This window comes from Ursus arctos, unplaced genomic scaffold (assembly GCF_023065955.2).
Source record: "Ursus arctos isolate Adak ecotype North America unplaced genomic scaffold, UrsArc2.0 scaffold_13, whole genome shotgun sequence".
In the NCBI taxonomy this organism is placed as follows: Eukaryota; Metazoa; Chordata; class Mammalia; order Carnivora; family Ursidae; genus Ursus; species Ursus arctos.
The window spans coordinates 17989044-18002402 of NW_026622797.1; the positions used below are offsets into that span (position 1 = coordinate 17989044).

At 41.5% G+C, this 13359-nt stretch overlaps 1 protein-coding gene across 1 annotated transcript in view; it reads right to left on the reverse strand.

The window, feature by feature from the left end:
• Window positions 1-2983: 2983 nt before the first annotated feature.
• The window catches only part of SAMD5 (sterile alpha motif domain containing 5), a 54189-nt gene continuing 43813 nt past the window's right edge, over window positions 2984-13359 (reverse strand). The window contains exon 2 of the mRNA XM_026505010.4: window positions 2984-7097. Within this exon, the coding sequence (XP_026360795.2) occupies window positions 7035-7097 (63 nt within the window). The 3' untranslated portion in view covers window positions 2984-7034. The remainder of the gene's footprint in view (window positions 7098-13359) is intronic.

The window sequence follows — 13359 nt, forward strand, 5'->3', positions numbered from 1 at the left end:
CAAATAAGTGTGTCATTTTAGTATTTTCATGTGCCTTCACAAATTACAACATTTAATACATTGCTGTAAAAGAAAACCTGCATGAGTGTGTAAAGTTTTATTTTATAAATTATTGCCCTTTATAGTTTTATACAAAACACAACAGGAAAGTAGAGGACCTGAATAACAACACAACCACGCCCCAAGGTGAACTTCTGATCAAGAGAAACTTGGCTGGCAGGGTTTTGGGGTGAGAGGCATGCTCGCCCCCAAACACAAAGGCCACACACAGTGTGCCTCCCGGTTCTCTGAAACCAGGATCCCACTCACACAACTTCAGGGTTTGGTTTCCTCAGGCATGTGAGAAAGTTCATTTAGTCCTTCACTCATTCGATAATACCACAGAGCATCTGCAACGTGCCAGAAAATGCACCAGGAACAAGGGAAGGACTAAGTGCGGAACCACATGAGAGGGGGCAAGCCACATGGGCTCATGGCCTCATGCAAGTCACAGTAAAAACCAGACGTTAGCACTCTGTGACTTTCTTCTGGAGAAGGCGATGTTACTCAGCTACGGTTGCCCTTCGCGGGTGTGTCTAGGCAATGCTGTGCACTGGACACTTTCACAGACGGGAGAGCGACAAAGTATAAAAGTACATGACTGGATAAGACTCACCAGGAAAACCAAGCCTGCCTTGAGGGCTTCTGATTTATAGTTTAGAATTTAGAAAAAATCAAGTGTATATTCTTCACTCAAAATGGCTATTTTTGTAAATGTGGTTATGTAGATTGATTAATTTCTAAAATGAAGTTGAAGTTAAATGGATTGAGCTCAACGGATGTGAAAGAACGCACGCTGCTTATATACAGTTCGCAATCGGCGCCCATTATTCAACCGAGAACCAGATGACATTGTGCAGATATCCCGTTAATGGTACATGGATCTGTTTTAAAGTGGAGGAGGTTGGCCAAAAAGTGTCCGTAATTACACGAATACACTCTGTCCTCAGGGTAACTCTAGGAGGGGGGAAAGTGAAGCTTTTCATTTAAAATTGTTCAAGAGTCCTCTTTTAAATTAAAAAACCCTCGGTGGAGCAGCATATGGCCTGGAATGAGACTAGAATGTATTCATTTTCCAGATTCAGATGAAAGACTTTAAAAGCTGCCTTACGTGAAGTGATATTATTAATGATATAAACCATCCCGTTCCTTATCAAACACTCCTTTCTTGGGATTTCCACTTCATGCATGCAACTCCCCATTTCAAAAAACACATTTTAGTGCTGCCTGCCAATATCACTGACTTTTCTAAACATGTTGATAGGTCAAGGAAGACCTGAAGCATCAAGTTCTCGTTAGGTACACTTTCTAGAATGAGACAAAAAGCCGGGATTTAGAGGGTCTGTCACAATCCAGCATGTGATTGCAGGCACGCCACAAACTCTTGGCTGCTCGGTGTCTTAACTACACATTTTCCAAATCAGACTATGTTATCCAGGATACCCTTTTACTTCTAAAATCCTCATTTTTACATATTTCTTCCTAATACGTACTCTACATCTTTTTGCTTTAAATTTCACGTTCTGCTCACCTGGAATTCGGTGGGGATAAAGACAGCCATTCGTCATCACCCAACAGATCACGCGTGATGCTATTTATGCAGGACCCACAACACAACTACAAAACTTTTTTGAATTAATGTTTGAGGGCTGCTTAGCCTGGGCTAATTATTGTGCTAGAGTCTCTATTTATTTAGTCCGTATGCTCAAGGTCCTGAAGCCAGAAAGCGGTGAGGCTGGGATTTGAATCCAGTAGTCTCCAGGTCTAGTGACCACTGAGATGCCACAACAGTCACGTTCACGTGATGGGTAGTCAAGGCTGCGGGAGCCACTGCAGAAACTCCGCATGTGACCCTGCCTATTACCTAACATATCCCAGCACCCCACCTTCTGCTCTGGGGAGCAGCAATTACTGGCACAAAATTACAGCCTATCACCCCCGGAGAACTTTTTAGTCGGAAGTGGGATGGGAGGGGGGCGGGAGAAAGCCACAATGTATACACATGTAACAATCACACAAAAGCATCCAAGCACACATCGTAATGATTTATTTGCATTTTGCACGGAGTGTGGGGAGCCTTGCTTTCTCCTTTCTTTCAAGTTGGAACTCGGATTTCCCATGCTAACCATAATGCTCCATTACTGTAAATGATCATACGTCATCAATTTAAACAACACACACACTCTATGCCATGCATCGGAATGGAAAACGATCACAAAAGAGGCCAAGGCGGAACCGCTGTGAAAGCCATAACATTTATTGAAGAGCAGACATATGTTTGCAAATCACAGCACTGCATGGGCATACAATCTGTGGTTCGTAATTCTGCTCCAAGGAAGCTTTTAATAGAGCCTTCTCATATAGCCCCTTTTAAAAACAATTAATGAAAGGGTTAAAAAAAAAGTGTCAGTTGCAATTACATTTACAAAAACCAAACTGCAGCTTTTTATTTAGAATGAATCTGTGCTCGGCTACTTAGATGTACACGTGTTGATTATTTGGACCGACGCACACATTTCTGTAAGGCAGAACTTTCCCATGAATAATGGCTTTAGGAACCCAAAGAGTATCTCAGAATAGTGTCAAGCTTAGAGAACAGGGCAGCAGCCACAATAGAATTTCTATCATTCGCCCCAATTACTATACCACTTTGCCCTCAAGATATTCAATTCAGCATTTTATTTTTGGAGTAACAAAGGAAAATTCATCTGACAAAGGTCATGATACAGAATGCTTCTATAAAAGACACTTCTCATCTTAACATAGAAAAGCTGACTTTCTTTTGTTCCAGTGGAAGAAATGTTGGCCAAATCGTCAAAAAAAAAAAAATTGAAATATATATATATATCTTACCCAGATTTTAATGTGGAATTTAACCTCCCATTTTCCTCTAAAAGTTATTTTTTAACAGCAACAATAAAAAACAAAACTTCATTGCCAGGCATTTAAACAATTTAAAGGAAAATATCTATGTTGGTAAGAAAAAAAATGTTATAGTATTCATTTTTCTGTACTACCGTGTTTTTTGGTTTTTTGGGGTTTTTGTTTTTTTTTGTGGATTTTTTTTTGCCTTTCCTGGACATATCTAAAACAGTGATCATGGAGTAGAAATTTGATTTTTATACCTTAGAGATTATTAATATGAAGCTACAGAGTTATTTTGCAAACATGGAATCTGATAGTATAAAACACCTGACGCAGGAATACCTAACTGATAACCCCTGAGACTACTGAGAGTAAAATTAGAAAATTCAAAAAGAGAAAACCTAGCTGATATGCTCTACTCTGCGCAACTTATTTTGTTTAATACAGCATCTATTATAGCTTTATTTGGAAAACAAGTTGTCGGCTGACTTCTAAGCCTTCTCTGTACTTGGCCCTTGGTCTGAACACAGAACTGGCCAGTTCAGGTCAGGTTCTTGCTCATGTCTTGTCTAGGTCTCTGAACATATTATTTTACTCTTTATCCTTCATTTACTTTGAAATTCAGAAATCTACCTGCCTGAACATGATGTTTTGATACCTAATTTAATATCACATGTAAAAAGTTCTATCAATCCAATATTTTGTCTAAAAATGTAATTTTCTTTAACCTCTCTTTTTGTTATTCGTCAATGTCCATGCAAGGAACCTGTTTATGGTATTCAGACTCTTCACGGAGAACAATCCAGATATGCTCATCTCAGTTTTCTGGCAGGTGCTTCCTAGTCACTAGTATATCTGGTTTCTCTTCACACAGAAAAGTTTGCTGATCCATCATCATCTGCTTGGTATCTTGGCTGGATTTATCCCAAAAGAACCTATGGGGGAATGCCGACTTGCATTCCTAATTTGTAAATCACAGTCATAAAATCGGATGAAAATGCACACATATTCTACTCACTAATTTGTACACCAAATTTATCAATCTGAAGCTGTCAAAAAGAAGAAAGTGGAAGAAATACCTTCATAGGTATCCATGTGATTATTTCCCCAGCCTTGAAAAGTGCTGGCCTTACGTCTTTGCTCATTGTTTTTAAAAATCACATTCCTTTCATTCAATCAATAAATGTTTCGCAAACTCCTGCTGTGAGTGGCCACTGTAACCTTTTTATCCTTTCTAAAAGAAAGCAAAGGGGCTTTTATTTAGTGGGCTTAAGGCAGCAATAAGGACACATCAATTTACGGTTCAGTTTTCTAGCCTCTTTCACGTAGAAGGAAAGAAGGAAGGTCACAGTAAAGAAGGGAAGGGAGGAAGGCTCTCAGCACCTACTATGTGTCAAGCACCAGGCCAAGAACTCTGTGGCTGTTTGATATAGTTTGATGCAGAACTAGAAGAGGTATTTATATTCCCTGTTTAAGGACAAGGATAAAAAGCTTTTGATGAGTTTGACAACTGTTCAAGACCATTCCCCATGCTACACTATATGTTCTAAACAGATTCACTTCCTCAAGAGGCAATCAACGTGATTCCAAAATTTGAACTAAGATCCGAGGAGCTCCAAAGTCAAAACTCAAGGCTTACTGTTTTCGTTGTTGGTTTCACACCATCAAGATGCTGTAAACCTCTCAGGACTGAGAAACTGCTTGAGTACAGCTATTCTAATTTGCTTCCACTCCTTTGGTGGGAAGGAGCCCTTACATTGCCTGAACCAAGAAATAGTTTCTATAAATAAAATCTTTCTTTCCTCACCCCCAAAATTTTGTTAAAAGATGAACTGAACAAAATTTTGCTATACTCCTCCAAATTCCTCTATGTTATGAAGTCTCTAATTAATGTCACTTGATGTTCTAGGAAATACAAATCAAGATATTCCTCCAGTTCTGACAATGTATTTGTCCCTCGGCTACTTCCTTTAGCTACGAAGGATATCACATGAATGTTAGATAAAATTTAAAATGCTATAAAAAATGACTCATCCTAAGAGTAATTGTCTTCAGATACAATGCATGGTAAGACTACCTCCTTTCTCTTGTGTTCTAAACTCTAACCTGACCTTGATTCAAGGCAAAAGAAATAAGGGGTTCCTTTACTATCTCTGCTTAAAGCTTTCTCTCTCTGGCTTAGGTAAGACATCTTTCAAGTCCCTTGGCTATCGCACCATTCTCGATTGTGACTCTTAATTTAGGTAAGGAGATCATTATTTTCAAATTCCAATAGCAGACATCAAGAAATTTAAATTCAGCAAGCTAACTGAAGTTAGACATCACACAACTACAAAAGAAAACTTGAAATGACCAGAGTCCCCCCCCCTTTTTTTCTTGGTTGCAGATTGCTTCATAATGCCAATGGTGAAAATAATAGATTTTTCAGATACTGGGTTCTTTCTAGCAACAGTTCGACAAATGCATGTAAATACACATCTGTGAAATAAATCTGCCACAGACGCTGCACCTGGAAATGAGGTCTTGAACAGGAAACCATTTATTATCACAATAAATTATATCTGTAAGCTATCCAGACCTCCCACTCCTTAAGAAAAATCTAGCTTGAAAATTTGAAAGACTCTGGTTCACTTGGGGAAAAAAATGATGAAAGGTTGATTGGAGTCTAACCCTCACTTATCTGCAAGCCACATATAGTTTAAAGGACAATTTATACACGCCTGCAAGCTTAATTTCCTTGCATTTGCATTTAGGAATGAGACTGATTTTACAGCATCAAAATTAATCTCTAGAAGGAGATAAACTATGTAAACCTTAGATTTTTAAAGCAGTATTGTGATAAAATTGCCCTTGGGGACCTTAACTGCTCACCTAGGGGCCAGCATGCACCAGGAAGAAAATGAACATAAGCCGGTTTTCCTTTGAGAGTTTCCTACTCTTGAGCCCCACGATGCTGATGCAAACTTTAACAGATCGTGTGTACTCCCAATTCGTGCAGGGAAGACTCTGTAACAGGACTGATGGCTCATGGGCTCTCCGAAGCTGCCTGCCCTGGCAGCCTGGGGCATACCTAGACCTTTGTTGATAATTTCCTTTCAATGAAGTTTTTGGTCGCATCAACATGGTTGTATTTTCTAAGCAGGAAATAAAACTACCCACAGCCAAAGGCAAGAACAGCAAGAATGAGAAAGACTCCGGATGTGTCTTGATTTCCTTCCCCCACTCTATTCTACTCTCCTGTCGGGTTGTGGTTATGCAGGGTTCGTCATGGCCAGTGCCACCGCTGACCTCCCTGTCCCCATGGGGCCTGACATCAGAAGCCTGGGGGGTGAGGTGGGGTCAGGCCCAGCAATGGCCATGGCAGTCCCCAGGGAGTGAGGAGAACTAGAGATCAAGTTACACAGCTGATCTTGCTCAGTGGTCTGTGAGAGCAAGACGCCGGGCCAGGTCCTAACATTACGCTTCAGCCAGGTTAAATTAAACATGAGGAGTTAGAAAAAACTGTCTCCCCTTGCCGGTGTTCCTCAATTCATCAGCTTTATGATCCTACCTATATACGAAATAACTATGAAAACCACCTTAAAATAAGAATTCCGTCACCAGACTATTCTATAGAGAATTATATAAAATACCTCAACCCATAAAAACATGGTCCTATATGAAGTGAAAAAAAGATGTATGCTAAAATATAAAATTAAAGCTCCTAATTCTCAAGTTAAAGGCTCATGCGGAAATGATGTAATGATGGGCTAATGCCAGAAACCTGCTTTTTGTCTCATATTACGCTTAATATTAGTTATCACCCAAATGCCTCAGCCAACCTCATTTGTTTTCATCAAGAATTCAGACAATGGAGGGGAGGCTCCCCAAAACAGGCACGAGACCTGATCTCAGAACAAAACTCAGTACTTTGTTATGTATGATGTTTCACTGCCTCGTTTCTAACTATTATAAGTTAATTACCCAGCGTACTAAGTTGATTATTCCAGAATTTTTCCAAGCAAAAAGTTAAGCTGATGAGTATTTCCAGGGTCATCATCCATTTCCCTTTTTGAAAGAAGGTTCTAAATATGCCCATTTCCAGTCTTCAGGCACCTCATGAGTCCTCCACGAGTTCTCAAAAATGATATCTAGCGGTTCTGTGATGACTTCGGCCAATTCATTAAGTACTCTAGGATGCCAGCCATTGGGACCTGTGGATTTGAACATATCGGGGTTATTGAGGTTCTCCTTTACGCATTCTTCCCCTAGTCCATCATGGATTCCTGCTCCTATTTTTCTTTAAGTAAACTCGATGCCCAGTGTCGGGCTCGAACTCACGACCCTGAGATCAAGCGTCACACGCTCTACCAGCTGCTGCCCCTAGTCTTAAGTCACAATTGTCCCTTTTGGGTTATCACATGGACTTCTGAAAAAATAGCTCTTTTTTTAAAGATTTTATTTACTTATGTGTCAGAGAGAGAGAGAGAGAGAGAGAGTGAGAAAAGCACGGAGAGCGGCAGGCAGAGGGAGAAGCAGGCTCCCTGCTGAGGAAGAAGCCCAATGCAGGACTCGATCCCAGGACCCTGGGATCATGATCAGAGCTGAAGGCAGATGCTTAACTGACTGAGCCACCCAGGGGTCCCTGAAAAAATAGCTTTAAGTCTCTGCTTTTTATCTATTTTCTCTTTGAAGCTACTAAATAAAAAATGTATTTTATTTTTCTCCAGCCTGTCTTGTTTAAAAATATTCGGTATTTCCTTTTATGTTTTTTGTAAGAACAAGAAAGTAAAAAAAAATAATAATAATAATGAAAGTATATCTTGCAACAGTTTGTCTCCCTGGATTACGGCCTACCCCACCTGAGCATCCTTCATAACAGAATCACAGTCGACACACCTGGAGCTGTTCTAAAGGCCACCCATCTCGTGCTCAGAGGAGACGGATCTATGCAACTTGTATCTGCCAGTGCTAATGCAAAAAGCACTTTCTGAAATAAAAGAGATTCTCAATCATCTTTAACCAGGATCATCTGTACGCATAAACAGCAACTTTTTCACATAGGCATTTAAAAAGCATAGTTGTGTACAAGCCGGAAGCGATGAAGCAGGATTCCCTACAAAGCAGGACCCTGGTAGGACGCATCTGTTGCGGTGTGGTCATCTGTGCCAATGCTCCGGGACTGCTCTTACACTAATTATCGCCCAGCTCTGATAGGTGTTGACAGTTTTAACCTCTTCCTTGTCACAGTGATGCCTCAGAACACTGAAAGCCAGCCACAGATTACAGTTTCCTGCCCATATGTCACCGTCTGCCCCAAATCCCCTGACAGATCTAGAATAGACAGAGGGGAGGAAGAAAGAGAGAGAGCGCAGAGGAAGAAGGAGGACCCCGGAGTCTTCTGTGTGATTTCTGATCCGACAGGAGGACTGTGCCACTTGGATTCCACTGTTGACTTGTTTCGTTTTGTTTTCCAATTCGAAAAGGTTTTGGTAAAGGTTGAATCGATTTTGTGGTCTTTTGTTTTGTTTTTCTACTCTCTACCTCTCCAGCCTTACCCCCAGTTTCATCTCGTAAAGCTGTGTTAAGAAAAAAAAAAAAAATCATGTTGCACACATCATTAAAAGACTCTTTTAAAAAATAATTCTGCACATTTCTCTAGGGTACAACAATTTGTTTTAGCACATGCCATTCTCACCCCTGCTCAAACAGCCACCTGCTGATGGCAATATGTTAACTAATATGTCATTATTAATTAGTTTGGGTAATATCATCCACCAATTACCTCCAAATGGAGAAAAAGTGTTACTATCCATGCTTAGGAAGTTTCTTTCTCCAGGGACTCAAGCTCTTTCTGAGCCTTTTTTTTTTTTCCTATATTACTAAGTAATAATATCATACCACTAATTACTAAATTCAAATAGTCACTCAAATAAACTCATATCTAAGCCAATGCCTCTATTAAAACCTCCTTCTGTTACAAATTGTGGAAAAGTAATGTTCAATCTGTCTTGACAGACTAACTTTTTTGGCGGTGAATGAGGGGAAGTTAGTAGAGGAGGGAAGTCACCCATATATAAAAGAGGCAAGACTGTTTGTTTGTTTGAAGATTTATTTATTTATTTGAGAGAAACAGAAAGGGCATACGAGCAGGGGGAGAGCCAGAGGAAGACAGTGAAAGAGAGAGAATCCTAAGCTGAGTGCAGAGCCTGATGCGGGGCTCGATCCACGGCCTTGAGATCATGACCTGAGCCAAAACCAAGAGTCAGAGGCTTCACCGACTGAGCCACTCAGGCGCCCCAAGAGAGTTTGGTTTCTACCGCTGTAATAGGTGAAGGAATGAAAAGGCCTTCCCCCCCAAAACTATATTGACTATATAGTGCAACCAAATGCATTTCGAACAGAAAAAGCAGAAAGCGCGTCCGGTTGCAGCATTAGGGGTTTCTGAGCGAGCAGGAGGAATGCAGCTAGGATCAAGGAAGAGTCACAGAGGGAAGGAAGAAGCCTCATCCCGAGGACAATCTTATTAAAACAGAAGATTCTCAGATCCCTGCCCATGCTAGGTACAGTCCTGGAAGTCAGAGAGATGTCCTCACCTACCTTTAAAGGTCATTTTTATTCCAGGAACCCCTGAAAGTAAAGAAAATGCCTTTGGACAGGCTATCAGCAGCAAGTGCAGACCCCCTCCGTATTAAACTCCTCTAAAGATGGGGACCTCAGAATCATCGACAAAGGCAGCATCAAGCTGACAGCCTCGAAACCTCCTGGACCTCTGCTTCAACAAAACCAAATCGCATTCATTGAACAAGCCCAGCCTTGCATTTTGCTGTTTTCCGTTCTTTGGGGGAGAAGGCAGGAGCCGGAGGAACGGGATTTCCGCAGCTGGGTCAGGAAGAGTCGCAGGGCTCCAGAACAGTCGCAGAGAGCGGTAATTAGCCCAGCACACGTGGCTTCAAGATCGCAAGGAAACATCGCTCATTTCCCCGTTACAAACGCGGCTTCCTGCTCTGGCCGCCGACATGCACCGGGACACCCCTGCTCTCGCTCCTGCTAGATCCCACTCTTGGGGTGGAATAGAAATGAACAGATTTTTCAAGTTCTGGCCAGCTTTCGGGAGAAAAGGGCTGTCAGTAAACCTTAGGGGCAGACAGGCATCGCTAGTCCAGCCTCATCTCACAGAGCTGCTCTCCCCCTGCCACGCTTTTTTCATATTTCCCTTTCCCCCTAAATTATCTGGCATATGCCTACCAAGAGAGAATCTCTTTCTTCACTCCGCCAGGGAAAATAATAATCTGTTTATAAGCATCTATTGGCTTCTTTGGATTACTAGGTTGACAAAAAGTCACGCATGGAATTGTCTCGACTCTCAGTCCTTCCTCGAAAATCATGAAAGCCAACCTCAGGTACGATAAATAGCAGGTTATATTTTTGGTTCTATTAATGGTCCTGGAGTTTTGCTATTTTTAAGGACAGTCTGTGAAAAATGAATGCTAGTAGCTTGCTTGTAACGTGCCAAATTATAGCTCCCCATTTCCAGGGCAACACTGATTAAAAAAAAAAAAAAAGTTTCTTACCCCAGTTGGTCTAATTCTCCCCCTACCCACCTTTGATCAAGACCACTCTCAGAGTTCTTACATTAGGGCCACACGAACCTAATTCTTGAAATGAATTGCGACTTTCTCAGTTTTATTTGTTCTAGGCTATTAGGGGGAATGGGAGGGGTGGGGGGGGAAAGTCTTTCATTTCACAGATATTTGGCAATTCTAATCCATGCTAGAGTTCCAATCTGAGAAACAGAGAGGGGCAACAAAAGTTACTGAATGAATAAAGAGACTATTGTCCTGTGCTTAAAAATGAAGATTTATGAGATTACATTTTTTCTCAGTTGATTATTCTGAATTTTTACTGATTTCAAGTCTGGTACTCTTTTTAGCTTCTGATTTTCCCCCCTAATTAAAGACAACCAGAGTTATACGGAGGCTACCCGATGTAAAAATTATTTCTCTGTTGTGTTATTATTCTAAAGGCTATAGCCCCATTGCAGTTGTAGAATCAAGAGACAGAAAATCTCTACATTTGATGGCTGGCACAAACACACAAAACTAGTGAGTGTATATTAATAGCCAATATAATTCCTTACAATGGGGGGGGGCAATGGTGACAACCATCTCATAGGGAAAAATTAAGATTCTTGGTACAAATACCACCTTCTCTCCTTCTGGATGACACAAGGGGCACGAAGCTGAATCTTTGGGTGGTCCAGTGACAAGATAAAAAGGTTTTTTTACGTCATGACTTTCTCAAGCCAAGTTTACCAACATTCAGTGTCTCTCATTACAGAACCCAGGATGGTTAGAATTTGCTTTAGAGAGAGGGGGCTTAAATATAGTCTCGTTTTAACTGTAAACTTCTCTGGGGGCAGAAACCACATTTCATACTTGTGTGTGTGTGTGTGTGTGTGTGTGTGTGTGTAGTGACATACACTACTACTGATGATTGATTGAATCATCCACAGTATAATTTTTATGTATAATTTCTCAGTCAACTAAGTTCCTATTGGGAAATATTAGTCGAGCAAGTCAGCTGGAAGTATATTTTCCTTTGCCTATACAACAGAGAAAAAATTTTCAATATATACCCACTTTACCAGAATGTACCTTAATGGTCACCTCTGAGTTCCTCAAAAGGCTTCTAAGGGTCCCCTGGGGAAGGCCGAAGCCGCTCCCAGACCCCAATAAGCTGGAGGATGCCTCTTATGTTATAAAATTAGCTAGCATCCATGTCCTTTTTCTGAGAGTTACAGGGCAGATTTCCCAGGGATTTTGTCCAAGACTAAACAATGTTTGACCTACTCCAGAATGATCTACGTGTATTTCTCTTTTTGACTTTAAACACAAACACCCAAATGCTATATAAACTCTTTGGTACAGTGCTCCTGTCTTCATCTGTGGTGTGTCCTTGCGAGGTACTGCTTTACAATCTAGTCCCTGGAAAAAATTCGGTGGAATATAATAAACTGCCGAAGCAAACTTCACTCGGGACTTATCTGCAGGTTTTCAGCAAATGGAAAGTAGACCTGAGCGGCTGGAAATTTTCTTACCCACTTATTATTCAGCAAACTCTCAGGAACAAATTCAGAGGTTAAAACACAAAAGCGTCTTTGTTTATACTGTCCTCAGGGCATTAACTGATTTTATAATTTTCCCAACAGAATAGCTATGTAAATTCCCGATTTCTTAAAAGCACTTTGTGAGACCCATCACTGAATATTCTGAATGTGCTAAATTCCCACACACTGAGAGCAACCCACAGGGCTGTGGTCTGTGAGTGGTAGCAAGCTCGGGGAGACCAGGTTCAGAGGCCCTGGACCTCCTCACTGCCTGGGGTTAGAGCCACAACTTATCTCCGCCAGGAAGAAATGATCAAGATTTAACTATTGGGAATTCTGTATTGTTCTTCCGATAATTTTATAATAATTAACAGCTGTCACAACATGAAGCTGGGGCTAGGTCACCGCACTTTGAAGAAGTTGAATAGCACAGTTAAAGAAGGAAAAATGGTAGCTGGAGGGGACAGTGTTTTTAAGAACAAAGAGGGAGCTTAGGCATATTTACAGACTGAGTGGAAGGATTCCATGGAGAGAGACCAAATGCCAGAAAACAAAAGGATAATTACGGATCAAAATTATTACTTGGGATAAGAGCAGATACCCAGGGAGGGATTCGTCTTAGAGGGGAGAGGGGTCATTCCTCATCAGAAATAGAGGGAAAGAACAGATGGGCAAAGATGCCAGTACATTCTGATGGGAAGGACAGATAGGGAAGGAGCTCATGTGGAGAAGGACTACTAGTTCTCAGGAAGGACCAAGCCAAGGCTATCTGCAGATCGAGGGGTGAGAGGGGCAAGGGCAGGACTTGAAGGAGAGGGGAGAAGTCTGAGACAGCCACCAGGGGGGACTGTGACAGGAGATCAGCCTGAGAGCTGCAGGAGGGCAGGCTCGGCTGAATTGGACTACATATAGAATTAGAGTAAAACGGGCTTTTAGAATTTTTCTGTTTGTGCTTGGAAGTCTCCAAATACCACCCCAAATAGTGATCAAGACACAGGCCTAGAAATGAGTGATACAGATCCAGAACAGGAATAAGGATAAATGCTAGAATGTGCTGAATATCAGTGTTCTGTTCTCCCGTGCAGTTCATCCAAACACATTTGGTGGGTTTTTTTTTTTTTTTTTTTAAGATTTTATTCATTAGAGAGAGAGAGGGAGAGAAAGAGGAAGACCACAAGCAGGAGGAGCTGCATGCACCGGAGAGGGAGAAGCAGGCTCCCTGCTGAGCAGAAAGCCCAATGCCAGATCCCAGGACTCTGAGATCACGACCTGGGCTGAATGCAGACGCTTAACCGCCTGAGCCACCCAGGCGCCCATTTGGTGGGTCTCTTGATGAAAGTCCCGTTGATGACTGTCTCAGTCCGTGC